Source organism: Anser anser (assembly GCF_964211835.1).
Source record: "Anser anser genome assembly, chromosome: 12".
Classification (NCBI taxonomy): Eukaryota; Metazoa; Chordata; class Aves; order Anseriformes; family Anatidae; genus Anser; species Anser anser.
Window position 1 is genome coordinate 7,426,906 of NC_139733.1, and position 18,903 is coordinate 7,445,808.

Below are 18,903 nucleotides of genomic sequence, written 5' to 3' on the forward strand. Positions count from 1 at the left end.
CTCTTCTGAAAGTGCTCTCAGGCATATGGTGCGGACCCAGGGGTGGACTCTCTGATCCTTGTGGGTCCCTTCCCACTCAGCATATTCTGTGATTCTTCTGAAATGTGATGTTGTGGGGGTGTGTCTGAGCTCACAATATCATCTATTGAAGTAGAAGTTTCGCCAGTAGAAATGGAAATAGAAATTTATGACAGTCTTGAGCTTCTATTTTTACATTTAACCTTGCGTATAATGAAACAATATTAAGAAACGTACCAATACCTTACTACAGTAAATAATGTCTTCTATCTTATTTATGGTAGTAAAAAGGGTTTAGATCAGAAATAGACAGACCTTTTGGTAGCAGAGAATAAATAAACCTGTTTGTCTAGAGAGAGGTTTTGCAATGCAAAAGTTAGGTATTTATTTACTCTTCTGTGGTTTAAGAACAACACTGCAATAGGATCTTATGCACGAAAATGCATGTGGTGATAGCTGTCTCGTGTTGATGTAGTTGTTTTCAAGGTGAACGTGTTCTAGACGTGAATCTTCATTCTCGTCCTCTTCACTGTTGTCATTGACATCATCGTTGGGATGAGTCCTGCAGATGCGTTCTGGAGGGACCGTCCTGTGATATTGTGGGAGGGATTATATTTTAATTAGTACGGATAGCACATAACTTCATAATTTATTTCAGAGATATAATTTATTAAGATTTGAAAATGTTGTTCAGTAAATTAAATTTTCTAAGATATTTATTTAAGAGCTTTGGACATCATTCTTTCTTAAATTCTCTCCTTGCATTTTCTCATTTATACCGTATAATTCCTTTTCCTGAGAAAAGTATTGCCGACTTGTATGAAAGTATGAAACTTACTGTATAACATACATAAGATCCTTCATCTGTCATTCCTCTGCTTTGGAAACAGTGGAAACGAAACAGAAAAAATGTCTGACTTCGCAGCTGGAGCTGACTGAGAAGTACTGAAAAGACACTTTCAGTGGTCATAAACAGCTGAAAACTCTTTTCAGTTTTCTAATAACCTGTTTGGTCTCTGACCCAAGAGCAGAAAAAGCTGGTACTTTGCTGTGCCATATCCAACTGGAGCTGACCTAGTGGGTGTGTGACCCCAGCAGTATTACAGAGAGATTTCCTGGAGAGAATTGGTGCTCAGCATCTTTGTGAGCATTCTCAAGAGCTAGGAGGGAAGGTGAAACCACACTATTCTCCTGTTATGTGCAGAAGTAATGCTGCAGTGGAAGACCCGGGATTTAGCTCCTTCTCCAAATTAAAAAAAAAAAAAAAAGTATTTACTAAAAGTCCTTAAAAGAAAACATGTCTTATAACTTTTATTTTAATGCCATTAATGTAACAAAAAGCTTCCTATTACCTTATTTTATTGTTGTTCAGTCTTAGAAAACGTAATTTTCTCATTTCTTCAATTCCAAAAGGTACAGACTTCAATTCATTGTGATCCAAAAATAACTCTCTCAGAGAGTGATATGCTCCAAAAAATGATACCGGATCTACTCCATCATCAGTGAGTTTGTTGAAGGACAGGTAGAGATACTCCAGCCCTGGCTTCATATGACCGAAGACATATCCTGGAATCCTTTCAATCTGATTTCCTATAAGTACCAGGTGTAGTAAGGATTTTGGCAGATAGGAAGGAACATGATACAACTTATTATAGGAGAGATCAATTGATTCCAAGTTCCTGCATCAAAGGAGAAAGAAAATGGGATGGAAACATTATAGCATACTGTATTGTTAATGCTACAGTCTCTACAAAACAATCCTTTTAACATGGTAACACGGAAATTCACAGAAATTCTCTTTTCAAAGAGAAATTTTTTTCTGTTAATGGAACAGAATGCGTTTGAAGGAACATTGTCTGCATAATTACTCTGGGAACAGAAAGAATTGAAGTCGTTAATTATCAGTCAAGCATAATGATTTCTGTCGACAGGAAGAAATCTACAGTAATGAGTAGAGATAGGGTCGAACAGAGGAAACTCGGGCTTAGTTTGTGATTGATAAGCATTGAAGAATTGTAATAATGTGTGACCCTAGAAGGTACATATTAAGCTTGGGAATTTGCCATTCATCCCATTGACATGGATTTTTAAATGTTATTCTAAAGCCCATCTTAAACTGAATTGTTTTGTGAATGGCTGCTTTAGAAGCATTCCAGATTGCTTCCCTCACAGAGCTGAAAGCAGCTGTTAGTAACAGTGTGTTCTTTTCAGATTAAGCAGTTTACAAATCTAGAAATCAACTGCTAGGACTGCAGCTGATAAGTTATGGCAAGATGCACTGTGTAGCTCAACACATCGTTTCCACAGAAACTACTTGAGTATTCCATGTGCATTAAGTAGTGAGATTTTAAGTAGCATTAACCTTTGTGGGACAGAAAAGTGATTTGGACGGTAGTCTTATTTTAGTCAGAATAGTCCCATTGTCTCTGCAACATGACCCACTTGTTAAATTTTGAAGATTTGGATGGTTGATGACACATGGATGCTCAGCTAATATGCTTATGCCTCCCAAAACCCATCGTGGTATATATTGTGATGTGTGTTAAGTACTCAACAGAGCTGGTGTCATTGGAGCTATTTTTAAAGCTTCAGAATGATAACTAGCAAATGAGGAGAGCAGACAACGCGTGTTTGCCAGTTCTTCTCTAGTTGGATATTTCAGTTTAGGTGTGTGTTTGCCAGAAGAAACAAAAGCGGTGCAGTCTTTTGCTTCTTTCATTCTTATTGCCAGCTCTGCTTATATTCTACTCTCACATAACGGCGCTCACGTAACGGGGCTGCGCAGTCCTCCCTTATTTACTTATTTACTTACTTATTTACTTGTGTATTTTTTAATCTAATGGGAAATAAGACTAGCACAATACTCAGTTATCTTAAAATTACCTCTGAGAATAATATATTAAACAAAATTATTATATAATTGTATGGAGTACTAATGATAATATTAATTATTTGACTGGATGGTCGGAAAAATTATCTACACTTCTATGTTAATATGGTACAGGTTTGAGGTATAAGATCACTTTTGTTTTAAAGCTGACTGGATATTTCCTAGATTATACAATTTAAGCAAAGGAAATTAAGAAAAAATATTTAAGGGAAACTATCAAATCAAAAGATACACAGAATTTCAAGTTGAAAGTAATAAAGGCTAAATATTTATTTCATTATCTGCCTTAATAGGTAACAGAGAAAAATAAAATTATTTTAAATGATTCGTACTTACTCTTGGTTTATCCAAGCCAAAGGTGCTATTCTGTGTTCTTCTAATTTATTATGCTTTAGCACAATGATATTTATGTTTCTTGTATAGTTAAAGCAAATTTCTGACACTTCTTCAATTTGATTATTTTCAAGGTATAACTCCTATAAGAGCATTTGGAAAGAAAATTTGTGTAAGCAAAATACAATGTCAATGTTTTACAAAACTTAATGCTGTGAGTCTGTAATGTATCAAAACTATGGTTTACAAAACCAAAGATTAACTTCCCGATAATGGCTTGTAACATCGGATAAACATGACATGAAAAAAAAAAAAGGAGCAATGACTAAAGTTGATGAAGTATCTGAAATAGCATTTAAGGGCTGCAGAGGAGGGCTTTGGGAAAAGAGAAAAGTGACTTCTTAGCCTGAAATTCGTTGTCTGTATGCTTATTAAGTGTTGGTTTAAAATTAGATGTTGCCAAAGCATATGAGCAAGTAGAAACACTTGTCAGGTGTTTGCTGTAGGGACCACGTCAGTGAAAAAAAGAAACCTGTAACGTCTGAGTGAATGGGAAATGAGAACATTAGGCCAAAGAAAAGTTGCAGGCAGTAGCTGCAGCAGAAGCTATTGCTATAGAAAAGATATTGCTGGTTTAGCTAGAGCTAGCTGTTTTTTCCCTTCACATTTCAGATTATGGATGATCCCATGAATAAAAAGAAATAAATACAAGGGCACTGAAATGTGGAAGAGGAAAGGGAAAGACAGAATTGATAGAGATCATGAAAGTAATATAGATAGCAAGAGTGATCTTTGAAGAGAAGACTGAGGTATGTGACAAATGAAACTAGACAGAGAATGAAGAGGAGGAAAATATCTTTCACACTTGTCGTTAAATAAAACAAATAGATAAATCAAAACAAACAAACAAAAACCAAAACAAATGAAAGTTCCAATTCTAGGCAGAGGAAGGAGATAGGAGAGTACCAAAAGAAGAAATTATTTGATTAAAAATCAAGAGAGGATGAAATTGCTCAGGGAAGAAACCTGTTCAGCCCCTCATCCCCAAATGAGGAAGAATTCAGCAAAGATTTGGAAAACCAGGAAAAATGAGACTTAGGCCTGCCAAAAAAAAAAGGAAAAGGGTGGTTAGCTATAGGCATGAAAAGAGCTTTTTTGTTTTTCTCTCTCTTCCAGACCTAGACAATCTTGGTTCCTTCAGTCTTTCATAATGAAACAGGTTTTCTATTTCTCTCATTATTATTGTTGCCATCTTGTGAACAATGTTTTTGCACTTAGACATTATCAGTGTTAGGCTATATGAATGCTGTGTGACTGAACAAAAGGACTGATAGTTTTGTTAAATTTTCTTGCAGGCTATACTATTTTGTGAGAGTATACTAGAGAGATTCAGACTTGAGAGACACCTTTTGGGATGAAGTTGGTGTTAAGTAAATTTCTGTAAAGAAAGATTTAGGAATAAGAATTAGTGTATCTAGAAACAAATATATAAAATTAATTTTAATCTTCATCTGATGATAGTAAAGCAGTAAAAAGAATGATAAGAATGGCTGGAAAATAAAGCTTGCTTTGTTTTGGTTTGGTTTGGTTTGGTTTGGTTTTTACCTCAAGAGTAGTGGGAAGACCTTGTGGGATAATTCTAAATTTATTTCTTCCCAGTCGCAAATAAGAGAGACTTTTCAACGGATAGAAGGCCAAAGGACTGACATTTGCTTCACTAAGTTTATTTCCCTCTAATTCCAAGGTAACCAGGTTCTTTAAATCTGGAGGGAAAAAAAAAGTAGGAATTCCTGTTAGTGAATGCCATCTCATATCTAGTTAATTTGTGTTAAAGCATTGTAAACATAAATATAATCAGTTCACAGTAATGAAAAAATGTAGCCTTTTCCTAAAAGGGTTTTAATTCATTATCTCATAGTCATAGAATTGGTTTTGATTAGTTTGTAGAATTTTAGAGATTTAATAGAGGCTTCTTATTTATGGTTTTCTCTCCCACTCAGAATGGAAAAGACAGCTGCAAGAACTGGGGCTAGTTCTTACAGGTCCTTCAGGCCTTACTGGCTGTACACAGGCTATGTTTCTGTGCTGGCGCTGACCTTTGTGCAGTTGCCCAATGATCCCCATGAGTCTCCCATCACTTACGTGACAGTGGATATGTTACCCTTTCTTAGTCATTTCTTCCCTTCCCTGTCCGACTCCTTTCAACCAAGTGAGTCAAACTGTACCAAGTGTTGAGAACCCTTCACAGATTATACTGTTCCACCTCCCAATGGAAATGATCATGTAGATCATCCAAATGTAGGTCTCAGAAGAAAGCAGTGTTGATCAGTATACGTAAGCAAGAAATACTATTTCATAATGAAAAGTTCCTCATTCACACGTAAACCACATAACTGTGGGGGTTTTTTGATTGCTTGTTTGTTTTTACAGAAGCTTTATACTGTTCCTCCTAACAGTACAATCCGATCATTACAAAAACTGAAAGTTTCTTGTAACCCCTTTGTCCTACATTTCCTTTGTCTCAGCTCAAGCATTTTTATTGCTCCATAGAGAGCTGTATCACTAAACTGATCCTGTTTCCATGGGGACCCTTTTGGCAGCAGAGGAAAGGGAGCAAAAGCTAGTCAAATTATGACATGGATCATGTATCAGCCTACATTTAGTTTGACTTAAAATGATCATGGGTTGCTCTGATTGTGTTATTTGACACAGAGTGATCAGGTTATGGGTCAAGAGAGTACGTATCTTCAGTATACTTCAACTTTTACTTAGCAACTTTAAATATAACTTCATTGGGAAAGTAACAGTTATATAAGACGGAAAAATGCAATTTTTAAAAACTCAGTCATGCAAATCTTTCAGCTTTTGATGCCTTTTGAAAACACGACACTTAAAGCTAGTAATTATTTTTCTGGTTATATTCAATCAGATGCATTTGGTTGAACAGTCTGCTTTTCAGATGTATTGTAACCTTTTCATATGATCGATATTATTTTTCTGAATACCTTGTAAGGCATCTTCGTCAATGGCATGGAGCTGGTTGTCATTTATTTTTATTTCTTCCAAAGTTGATGGCAATCTAGAGGGAATATGTACCAACATATTTCCGTCCAAATACAAGCGTTTGAGCTTTTTCAGGATCTTAATTATAAGGATAAAGAAGAGAATGCAGATTATCAAGGTCTAAAATACGTGGTTAAACATGTAGCATGATCACAGTTACCATTTCATTAACCACAAGGATTTTGAAGACTTTTCAGTAGTAGTGCATTACTAGCTAGTGTTTCTTACTTATGATTATTTAACATTTAACGCTTGGTTAATGTCATTCAAAAATCTCTGGCAATTCTTGACTGTAAGAGTAATTTCTTGAAATAACCACGTTTAATTGTATTGTAATTATACTGTGGTCATATGTATTAGGTGTAAACTGTTTTAGATCCAGAGACTTAAAACTGGAAAAACTTTCCTTCAGGTAATATTCAGTCATTGGATAATAGAAAAGTTAGACTTTCTTACTTTGAACGCATGTGGACCTATGCCAGAAGAGGTAATATTATTTTTACTCAAATCAATCCATTCCAAATTAGGTATCCCATTGAATGCTTCATCTGAGATAGTAGTAATAATGTTTCCTAGGACAGAATTCAAGACAACAGTATGAGTTACAGTATGTATTGAGTTGTGTAGTACTGTACATGTAAAAATATATAACAGAAATAGTTGTATTATATACAATATTTATAGATAGATATGTTCATATTACTATTTAACCTCTAGTATAAAAAAAATCTTACATTTTTAATTTGTGTTAGAGACTTAGCTGTAGAATAATTAATACATTTCTACGATAAATTGTTATGTATTAATGCTACTGCTGAGTGGATTTGAGAATGGTTAATGTTAATTCAAGAGAAAAATAATAAGTAGAACCACTAAATACCTGTAAGGTCTAGACTTGTGAGATCTGGATCCGTGATGGGTGGTATTTGTGTAAGTTTGGCATTAATACAGCTTACTGTGGATTCTGAGGTGGAACATCCAGATGGCAAAGGAGGAGCTTCTATAGGTGGAATAGGAATGGGGAAACGAGACGGCATTCCGAAAGTACCATCGTCTTCATCACTTTCATACTGTTCTTCCTCTGTATCTCTCTCTCTCGTTCTTACTTCTTCCCTTTTCTTTATTTCTTCTTTTTGAAGTTGTAGGTCTTCTTCTTCAAATGATAGCCTTCTTTCTTCATCCTTTCTTGTGATAGGCTTCTTTTCTTTCTGATACACTTTATACTTCTGTCGATTTTTTTTGCCTTTCCTTCTTCTTTTCTTTTCATCCTTCTTATGAACATCTTTCTCTTTAAATTCTACCACTTCTGTTCTGAGCAGTTCATCTTTTTCAGTTTGAGTATGTGCTGATGGCAGAACATTGGGGTTGTCAAGGTCATTGGGTGCTGGAGAATCACCAGACAACTCAGTTATGTCATCCAGTGAAATAATATTTGAATCCAATGAAGAATCTGACCAGGTAATGAGAATAATAATAATAAAACAAACAAAAAAGTCTGATGAGAATATATGAAACTAAAGTTTTGGTAAACAATGTTCCCTTCACATAAAAAAAAAAAAAACAACAGTAACTATAGAAGAGGAGTATTTCCCTTAGAATATGATTTGAAAGAATGAAAATATGGTATTATGTTGCTGCTTGACAGAAGAGTCAGACTTTGATGAATGATTAAACCAACCAAGAAAAACATTTTGTGGGTGGGTATGACTCTCTGCAACTCTAGAAAAAAAAAAAGTGGAAAGAATTGAACGTAGCCTTTGTTGCCTTCCTTTCTGCATTAGTATAATAATTATTTTTGGTGTTGATGCAGGGGTCTAGAGAAGTGAAAAAATATGTCTGGGAGTAGGAGGAAGGTAATTTGAATAAAATTCACAAAGGCTAGTGCATGTTCTCCTGTGTAAGGGACTGACAAGTATAGAGATGGCTCTAGGTGTAGAGGTAACCAGGGAAATGTTTTAACTCAATTGCCAAAGTGCAGCTTTTACTAGTGTAACAGGGCAAGTCCAATAAATGGAGTTGAAATGTTTCAAGCAACATGATTTCTAGTTCTACATTTAATTTCTGTCCTGTCTCAGTACATTTCTATGTGTCTGTGTGTGTTAGACATACACACGCAAAAAGAAAGCTAAATAATAACTTGACAATAAGAGGAGGTTAGGTTTAGTACTTTGCAGATGGAGGGTATTGGGAACAGTGGAAGGAAATCACGTTTTATCTTCATCTCCTCAGTTCCTTTTATTTTTAAAAATAACACTTTTGTATAATTAGTATGAAGCACAAGCATGATTGTCAACCTCTTGTTCCTCTTAACTTTCTCCTCTTGATTTATATCAAATAGGTGCATGTGTTTTTACACTTTCAACAAATACTTTCTAGACTTGATGTTATATTAATAATAGTGGCTAGTAGGTAATTATCGATCCTTTGTGAATGGAAATGGGATATAAAATGTAACCAGATGTTCGTTCTTGGTATATTTACTAAATTTTTATAAATGTAGGAGAAAAAATGAAATGTATGTATATATATACATATAAAATTATCTTTCTAAATATTAACTCATACTCATCTAGACCTGCTCTTTCCACATAATTCAGGGCTTGTTTTCTCTATAACTGTATAATGGGTAGCTAGTAATACTTGATAATATTAAGTGGAACTTTTATGTAAGGTTTTGCTTGAGTTAGGTTAGAAACAGTAAAAATATTATAATGTACTGTACCAGTATCAGAACAAACTGGGCAGCATTCTCCTGCAGGTATAATAGTTTTCGGACATTTCAGAGGGTGGCACATGGCTGTATCACAGATTACTTCTCCTTTTGAGCAGAGACAAGTCACACAGGGCTTGGGAGACCAGACAGCTTTATCAAACATAATCATCCCATTAGCTGTGCACTGCCCCTTTTTTCCTAAGAAAAAGAAATAGAAAGCTTAAACAGAAATAAAAACAACAGAGTCTTACATCAAAACTTTGAAAATAAGCACTACTATTTTGTTCTCACTTTGAAAACACATAAAATACACCCCATTCTAAGTATCATATCCTTATTCCTTACTTTTCTTGTTAGCGTTGTCTTCAGCTAATGAGTATTCTCTAATCTCTGTCTGCTCCAACTGTTTCACGCAGTCATCATAATAGTTATGCCAATTGATGAGGACCCCTACCAGCTTCGTCTTTTAGAAAAGCTCCTGAATTATTCAAATTTCTTTTAAGAGTTTCTTAACGTGGGAAAACTAAATCTAGATGGTGAGTTTCTGGGGGATTTGTGCATGACATCTCCTCTTTCCTCTCCATCCTTAGAAATTAAAAGCAGAAATCACAGACCTCAATGAAAGTCGTGCATAGGTACAGTTGAGAAAGAAGAATAAAATTTCTTCATTACTATGACATTAAAATGAATCATCAACTTCAGAATCATTTCTCCAGGTCCCCTTCTGCCTCTCTCACGTGCAAGGGACATCTTTACTAATGTCTTGCACACTAAATGAGAAATTTTTGTTAAGGCTCTGAGGAACCAGGTGGGTGTCAATATTCACTTTGTAGTGACTGTTCATAGACAATGCAAGTAAAGTCTCCTCTGTATCAGCTAGTAAGATGGCAAGCATCACCTCTCCCTTTCGTTGGAAAAACAAACAAACAAACAAAACTCTTTCCTATGAAAGTAGCCAAGTTTTTACATCTTGTACTAATAAATACTTTCTCCAAAGGTTCTGAAAAATAATCTATCAAAAATGAGATTTCCTTGCGGTACTAGTTGAAAATTTGAGAAAAAAAGTGTAGAAGAGATTACGTTGCAAACTATAATTCAGATGTTCAGCAGGCAAATTGTTCAGAGAGCAGGAAGACTTAGGAAGGAAGTTATTCCAAGTCTCTCTTTCCTTCCAGTGATGGAGTTTACCTCAGCAAATGTTTCTCTAGGCAGTTTTCATCCAGATTCCAGGATAAACATTGCCCTTTAGTGTGACTTTTTTTCTTTTTTTTTTTATATTTTGAGAAATGGAAAACCAAGGCTGAGATTCTTCATACTATGCAATTTTTTTTTCCTATTTGCAAGCATACCTCTGAACCTTGTGAACAACTTTACTCTATATATCTTCCTTTTTTTCTGCCTGACCGCTGTAAGAATGCATTGCTGAAGGATTTGTTTCAAGCTGAAAAACCACTTCTACATTATACACTGGAAAGTGCAAATTAAAGAGAAACTTTCCTCTTTTCCTAGGGATGGTTTCACTTTCTCCTTCAGCCAGTATAAAGGTTGTCTAATATGGTGGAAAAATCTTATCTCAATGGAATTTAAGTGCAAGAGGCTTTCGTTTGAGACAGACGTTGTCACTGGAAGGATTGTGTGCAGAGGTAATTTTCATAACAACCTGCCCCACTTCCTGCTTGGTTGTTCAGTTGTAAAGGGACAATGGGCAGGATAGTCTCTGAATATCCTGACAAAACTTGTACAGATTTGCTTCAAATAAAGCTTGAACCTATCTCTGATACTAATATTTAACTCAAAATCTAGCATTTTGCAAAGTCCTTCAAGGCAGTTCTAGTCTTAATTTCATAACAAAAGTATTCCCATTGGACATGAACTCGTTTTCTAAAATAAATATTAATTATCGGAATCATCCTAAGATTGGATGATAGGGGAGAAAGGAAGCTTTTCAACAGTTACATCCTGTGTTTTTCAAAGGTCCAGTAGTCCAGGTTATATATATAGTTTCTGCAGCATAAAGTTGTGCTCTGATCAACTTAAGCCATGTTAACTGAGGGAGGAGATGAATTAGCCCAGACCAAATGTTAGTTGGCTGTAAGTTTTTGTCACTCTACCCAGGTATCTATAATCCTACTGTTTGCTGGATCCAGACTTCTGTTTTTTATGTACTTGCCAGTAAGCCACTGTGTTTCTTTTAAATGATCTCCAAAGGAAACACAAAAAGACACTAGACTTTCTCGTGTTAAACAATAAAATGTCAGCTGTTTCTGGGCAACATATCTGGCTTGAGATGGAAATTCTTCCATGCTTCCTTCAATTCTTTATTTTGTTTGGGCTACTAGACTGTATCTGAAATTGGTGCAAATCTTGTCTGAATAAGCATAAAGTTATGGGATGGCAGGACTTGGCCTCTGCCCACTTCTCTAACAAATTATTCTGTTTTCTGTGTGCATGAGAGTTACTTAAAAGACAAAACAAGAGTGGGTGCTCACAGGCAAAGAAGGTACCCCTTTATTGCTTTGCAGAACTGCGATCAGTCCTTCCTTTGGAATTCACGTATATGACGGAGTAAAGACTGGGTTGAGATGCCCCCTAAACTTCTTATTCATTGAGTAGGGAGAAGTGACATTTAAAACATATTAGAAAGAGTGCGACATCGTACTTACAATTCTGCTTTGCTTAAAAGGCAAACTTTATTTAGTCTGTAAAGGACAAACAACTGTAAATTACCTTATGCTGTGGTGAACTCTTTGATTTAATTTCAGTGAGTTCACATGATTTTTATGGGGAGGAAAGAGATACCTTTGGTTGCCATTAAAATTCTATTAAAGCTCTTAATTTGCATCCTGCAAATGGTATTTGTAGATTGTTTTTTTAGGCTACTCACAGCAGAATAAGTAGCTAGAAGAATGAAAATTCAGTTCTGGGTTTTGGATTGTATTTTTTTCTGTTTTGAAGCATGATTAATAATAGTGTTCTATTATTTAATAGGTTCTGTTTTTTCCAAATCTGACATTAACTTACAAAAATTTTGAACTTTAAAAGCTAGACTAAAAAATACCTTGTGGTTGAAGTGTTTGGCATATAAGCACAGGACTTTTAACCTTTGGAAATATGGTGTAAATCCAGCATGAGGTTCCAAATAAAATGAGTTCAGTGGTTTTAGCTCAGCTTTTGGATGCAAGTCCAGATAGAAAGAAAAAAAATGGGGAGTGGCTGGGGGGGGACTATGCATTATTTCAGCATGACTGATGGTCTCTGACAGAGAAACTGGAATATCTTACATAAAGTGTATGCAATTTATGTGGCATTTTCCTCTGTTTAATTTAATATATATATTTTTTTAAATGAAAGTTTAACATTATGTATCAGAAGAGTAATACTGTAGTATACACTTGACATGCTATAGTTAAGAGTTTTTCTAGTTTCCCTTACTTTAAACTATTGAATTTGAAATGGTTCATCCTTTTTGAAAGTATGGACTTGCAACAAATAGTAATTGTTAAGAAAATGACTAAAATATGTTTTGCCGTAAAGTTGAGAGCTATTAACATAGTGGTTGTGCCTCCTGTGTGTGATACACTTAAAAAGTCTAAATTTTGCTTATGAAAATAGATTATTTATCATTTTATGTAGAGAAGAGGTAATCAGGGATTTCTTATTTTGTTCATAAGATTGCATATGGTGTTTTTATTCAGTGTGTGATCTTTTAGTGCTGGAATGGAAGCCTTTATATTCCTGAGCTACAGAGCAGACATGACCCTGTATTGGTCTTTCACAACATCCCAGTGTCTGTTCTTCAACCTTTGAACTTCTTTCTATGAAAAGAAATGAAGCATTATAATATCTCAGTGATTTTTCAATTGGTTAGTAAGTAGGTTCTCAACATTAAAAAATATTTATAGTAGTATTCAGAATTTTTTATCTTTAGAACAGATGTCTGATTTTTAGACTGTTGATGAGCCTTAATTTCCTGTTTTGTGAGTGCAGATTTCCCATTTGTAATGTTGAACATGAAGTCATGAAAGTTGTAGAGCAAGAGTGTTCTGTCCCCTTTCAGTGCTAAGGACCATAAAGATACTTGGTCTTGCATTCCTTGAGGGGACTGTAGAGAGTCATGTTAAAATTACTAAGGTAGGCTTTAGTAAAGACCAGTGAAATTACGGTGTGTTTTTTTGTTTGTTTGTTTCTGAAGACATAAAATTTGTTTGTAATGTAAGCTTCATATTGCAGCTATTACTATGTTATTGATTTATTTACAAAATAAATAATTATTCCCAATCTATTGCATGTAGACATAGTTTGAATGTTGCTTTTTAAATATGAGAAAAATTCAAGACCTTAATTCATTTTAAATAACACTTGTGTTATTGGTGTTAGGGCTTCTATTGACTTTGGAGATACATTGAGCAAGACATTCTCCAAAAGGGCCTTCAAACTTGCTATACATTTGAAGTTACGAAAATACTATCCCAGCAAAATTTTAATTAGATATAATGAAGTGAGAATGCAGACAATTTGCAGAAAATTTACTGTTACATGGCAAAGCAGGATTATCTGTAATGCTTAAGCATAGATAATTAAAAAGTATCATATGCTAGACATGGAACTATTATAAAAGGCAACACAATTACTTTAGCAAAAAGTAATCAGGTTTTGTTTCACTCGTGTTGCAAATAGAGATAACATAAAGCTTTCAGGATTTTACATGTTTCATTTAAAATCAAGAGAAAAATTAGTCTACTCTAAGTAGTAGAGGGGTTTAATTCTTACCTGGTAAGACACTATAACTAGATTCATGTCCACCCAAACCTATGAGAGAGTCAAATACTCCCATAACACCATCATCGATATTAATGAGAGGTATGCTGGGTGCTACAGCAACCGGAGCTGGAAGCTTCATCCTTGGCTGTCTCAGGGACCTGCGCTGGGCGGTGGAGCCCTTCCCCGCTCCTCCATTGCGCATTCTTCTCCTTTGCCTCCTAAGAACTGCACTAGGTTCGTTTTGAGAAAAATCAATACACAGAGAGACAAGCAGCAAACAGTAGACAAATGATGAAGCCTGCATGTTTTCATGTGTCTCGGAAAATGTCCTGGAATGGGAAGGAAGAAAATTAGATATCTAGAGAGTTGTGTCAGACAAATGTTGCACTTCTTAAAGCAAGTGGACCAATGCATGGTAGGTCAATGTAAGCAAGTTTCCTCTTGGAAATAAATCGCCTATGAGAGCTCATTTAAGCAATTTTACTTCTGTGGTTCTCTGACCATTCAAATGTACCACTGGATAGAAGGATATTTTATCAGCTGACTGCTGAATGAGTCAAACTGAGCATGAAAATGTATCTTTTTCAATCTGTCCTGCAGCTAAAGAGGTATTACCTTTGCATTTAGGAGTTAAATTCGTACAGATAGTTTACATTTGCAGTGCCAGGAGGCGTTTGTAGTTTAGCAATGGTTACTGCTTCCAGAAAGGGAGCTCCTGAGAGCTGTGAAGTGTTTCTGCATTTTTTTGGTTCCTAATATTTCTTCCAGGTTGTTGTAACTTCTGAACTTGGGAATGTCAAAGTAACAGAAAAATGCATAGTTCTTTTTTGATATTCTGCTCCAAATGCTCCCCAGGTTTATCATTTCTATGCAAGGTATTTGTCACCATAGATGAAAAGAGATGTTGCTTTTGCTTCCACTTCTAGCCATCCTCTTGTTTAATGGAATCTTAGTTCTGTGTAGCTAGTCTAGAAATGGCAATCTCTAATGGGTTGTGTTCTGCATTTACTTTCCAAGAAATGGAGAATATCTACATATTTTGAACCTTCTTACATAGGTTACAGTGCTTACGTTACACTTACTGTCACCAATAGGTGGCATTCCAGAACAGAGCAGTCAGGATCCAGCAGTATGCATGGAAACCATATCAAGCAAAGGCTATCCCAGTGGGGTAACTACTGCATGCGTACCCAAAGGTATTAATGCTTTTTCATAGCTCTCTTGGCATTACTATTTCCGAAAGGAAACTCTGTCCGGGAACTTATTTAACTGAGACTAAAGATACTGGTGTTCTTGTGATGTTGAGAATTAGTGACTGCTGATAAAACTTAGAGCACTTATTCTTTGTGTCCAAGGTGAAGCTTAGAGTATGTCCGCCAGTTTTGTCTAAGGAAGTCAAAAGGGGATTCAAAATTGCTTTTTCTTGATGTTTGTCAGCCTGACTTTATATGTAGTCTTTCTCTTTGTAGTTAGTCTTACAGTTACATATATTGTGTTAATACTTACTTCGTATTACTTTAAGAACCTGAACTTTCTGCCTGAAAGATTTTTTAAAAAGTTTATACATCTTGGTATTTTCTGATTAAGGGAATTGGTCAAGTTTTTCGTTACAAGTTGCCTAACTTTTCTTTAACATAAGGCATGTGATTGCATATTTTTTGATGCTTTCTATAGCATAATTCTCATATTCTGTGGTAAATGGGAAGTTGGCAGTAAATAAGCTTAAAAACAATATGGTTTGATGTTTTCCTAATATTATGGCTTCTGTGTTCAACTATTTTAAATTTAAAATATTATAGCAAATATATTTTTATTTACAGAATTTTGTTAAGATAAGCTACTATTTTGTATCCCCATTATTAAGGGAACTTGAGATCCAGGTGTCTCATACAAATTCCCATGTAATGAAAACAATCCAGACTTGAGTTTATTCACATCACTTTCTACCCATGAGAAAACAGTTATTCCAAAAATGTTGTGTAGACTGCATACTGGCTTTTTATGTAAAGAAATTACTGTTAGTTAACATATGAAATAGATGGAGAAGCCTGTACTCTGCATTGATGATGTCTGTTCTTTTTCAGAAAGTGCTTGCTTCTTAGTACCTTATTGTACAGGACAAATGACCTAATATTTTTGGTTTCTAACTTTCTTGTATGGTAATGACTGACTATAAAATTACACAGTAAACTTCTGTTCCACATGTTTGAATGAAAAGCATAAAGAGCCCTTAGGGAAAACTGAGTATACAAAGAAAAGTCTTGAACATCTGTATTCATTCTGTTGAGTTAGTGACATCTCAATTATGGTCACATTTTTATAGTACACTTTGTAATAACACCATAGCTACGTAGTAGCAATACTGGTACATTATTACATTTGTACATTTTAACATTTAACCATTTCTTCCTGTGACCAGTCTTATAGTGACATTACTGAAATGCTTTTCAATTCTCAATATAGGTATTTTTAGAAGTCAGGAAAAATACAGTGTGAATTACATTACATTTACTGTACAAACTGTCTCAATATTTTTCTGTTTTGCAGTATTTGCAATATAAATAATAAAACTATATTTAAAATCCAATTATTATAGAGCGAAAATTGCCTTCATAAAATATTATAACAAATTTTAAAACAAAAACAAAAAGCACCCTCCCCAAGGGAATGTCTTTTAGGCTAGTGCTGTTCATATGACATATTTTCACCCTAAGTTAGCCTTTCAGTACTGAAAACTTAATACTACTACTTAAAACCAAATGGTGTTCCTTGCGTGCAAAATACTGAGCTACATTTCTACGTTTATTTCATTGGCTTATTTAGTAAGTGGTGTCTCACATTTTAAGGCCCAAATTGTGAATGTCATACAAGAAAAGGGCCTTAAATGCATTGGGCCTTTTAGAACCGTGTCCAGAATCCTCAGATTATTATGAAGAAGTTGTATTTAGTATAGTGCCAGCCAACTTTTAACTTAACGATTCAACCTGTTCAATTTGTAAGACTTTTGTAATAAAAGATTAGGTTTCAAAATAAGATTATAGACAGCTAGTAAATTCAAACTGCTATATTTTCATGTTGCCAAACACACTCAACGTGACTGCATTGCTATACCTTTTTGATTTTACCCATAAAAGTTTAGATCATGCATGATACGCATAAGCATCTTTAAAACCTTTACTTTTATCATGTACATTCAGTAGTTTGTATCTTTCAAAATGTTTATCTTCAGTAAGTTCAGTAACTGTTATTTTGTTGTTATGGTAATAGAAATAGTTAATTTTTAAACCAGTGATCCTTTAGAATACGAGAATACCAGAATTTATTAAATAATCTGTTTTTTTCTAAAGATAGTCTTGAATTGAGACTCGGTCTAAATTCAAACATCTTCCTAAAATGTAATGGTTATTTCTCAAGATACACAGGGGTTAAAGTGATTTACCAAGATTTTTCACATACCCTCCTTTAAACTGATTGCACAGAAGTGAGTTACATTTAGCCATACCAGCAAAGCTAATTGCATTTTCAGTTAGTTTAAGCTTGAAGTGTGTGGCAAAACATTCACACCAAACACAAAGCAAATCAACTGGTATTGCATACTTAAGCTAGAAAAGCATTTATGTTCAGTATTACTAAAAATAGCTAATATTATTTCATACATATTTGCAAAGTTAACATGTAGTTTAAGCCATTCAACACCACGCTTTAAGCAGTAATTTAAAATTTAAAACATTTTACCTTGTAATCTAACCTAACAGGAGATTCTGCTTGGTGTCATTTAGTCTCCAGTTGCAAATGAAACAAAATCACACTGATATCTTTAAAACAAACAGAGAAACAGTAGGGGTTGTTGAAACATGTTAGATGATTCCTTAGTTAAGTCTGAAATAGCTTCTTTCCCTGGGGACAACGCGCTGTTCTGTTCTGTCTGCAGAGAATCAGCTAATACTGTTACTCGGAGAACTAAAAACCCCAGTTAAGCAAAATGAAAAGCAGCACAATACGTTCGGTCCGTAGGCTGACAAGGCACAGCTGGAAATTTCTCTTTCAGTACTTACAGTTACATAAGGAACGAGAAAATGGAGTGTTTTCAAAAGACCTGAAAAATGTGCATTCAGTTCTGGTTTATGTATTTAGAAATGTCGTTTCCAGGTGGCATGAACTTAATGTAGATTTTTTGTTTTACAAAGATATTTTGGATAGAGTAACCTTAGTATAAAAATATTTATTAAAATGAGAATGTTTTTCTTAAATTTGTATTTTCTTAATCCTCTCCTGTCAGCCTGTAAGCTATATGAACCAAACCTTTTTATTAAAGTTTTTTTCATGGAAACATTTTCTTTTGTTCATTTACAGCAATGATTTCACCATAAGTTCTAGCTTATGCATGGAAAATAAAAAGACTGAAGCTTTTTTCCTTCATTTTTTGTAAGGGTAATTACATCCTGAAACCTGATACTGAAGCACAGCAATCCAGAAGTTAGTAATCCAAATATGAGAACTGAGTTTGGGGGGAAGGGAGGAAAAATGGTACGTTACCACAAGTCCTTTGTGTGCCAGCAGAGCCTTTTCCTTCATCCTCAGACAGAGCTGCTGCAGTGTGTCAGAGCCTGAGGAGACGATGAGTCTGCTTAGCTTCAGAGATGACAAATTTACCTGGTAGATGGAGTTGTCTGAGTTGTTCAGATGTTACAAATTTGTTGTTTGCTTGAATTCACACTCTGAGGAATGTTGAGACATAAGTCACGGAATGGTATAACCATTGAGTTAACCATAATTGTTAGCCTGCCTGGGGCAGAAAGACATTGGGAAAATTGATTGTCTCTTAAAATAGTTATTCGGTGTCTAAGTATGCTTTGCTTTGCAAAGTCAAAAGAGGAAATAAAAAACTTGTGTGTTTTATCTGGAGCTGCTTAAAAAGAATGGAGGTGGTTATGCTGAAATGGAGCTAGCATCTGAAATGAGATGCACAGCTCGGTTCCTGTGTTCAGAACGTTGCTTTGAATAGAAAGCGAGTCACACAGTAGGGCAACAGTTGTTCTCGCACAAGTGAAGGAAAAAAAATGGTTGTGTGTGTCAGTTAAAAGTCTTTATGTATTTAAATTATGGTGTACTCACTAGAGACAGA

General features: G+C 34.9%; 2 protein-coding genes across 7 annotated transcripts in view; one reads left to right on the forward strand and one right to left on the reverse strand.

The window, feature by feature from the left end:
• Positions 1-18,903, forward strand: part of CENPP (centromere protein P) — a 138,010-nt gene that overhangs the window by 92,872 nt on the left and 26,235 nt on the right. The window lies entirely within an intron of this gene.
• Positions 379-18,363, reverse strand: ECM2 (extracellular matrix protein 2). 2 transcript variants are annotated; one of them, XM_083796541.1, is made up of 11 exons: positions 18,315-18,363; positions 17,514-17,593; positions 13,788-14,107; positions 9,027-9,215; positions 7,185-7,754; positions 6,761-6,876; positions 6,247-6,382; positions 4,847-5,004; positions 3,245-3,384; positions 1,371-1,697; positions 379-607 (listed from the first exon to the last, which is right to left on the reverse strand). In XM_083796541.1, the coding sequence occupies exons 3-11, from the start codon at positions 14,080-14,082 to the stop codon at positions 403-405; spliced, it is 2,136 nt and encodes a 711-aa protein (XP_083652667.1). In that variant the 5' UTR covers positions 14,083-14,107; positions 17,514-17,593; positions 18,315-18,363; the 3' UTR covers positions 379-402. The 2 variants fall into 2 exon arrangements, with proteins under 2 accessions (XP_083652667.1, XP_083652666.1); XM_083796540.1 differs by lacking the exon at positions 18,315-18,363 and having other exon boundaries at positions 17,514-17,720.

What these genes read in the sequence shown, in the direction of transcription:
- ECM2 (XM_083796541.1), bottom strand. Translation starts at nt 14,082, where the DNA reads ATGCAGGCTTCATCATTTGTCTACTGTTTGCTGCTTGTCTCTCTGTGT. An exon ending in CACAAGTCTAGACCTTACAG is followed by an intron (nt 6,877 to 7,184) that starts GTATTTAGTGGT and finishes ATTCTGTCCTAG; the next exon opens with GAAACATTATTACTACTATC. An exon ending in TTGGCTTGGATAAACCAAGA is followed by an intron (nt 1,698 to 3,244) that starts GTAAGTACGAAT and finishes CCTTTGATGCAG; the next exon opens with GAACTTGGAATCAATTGATC.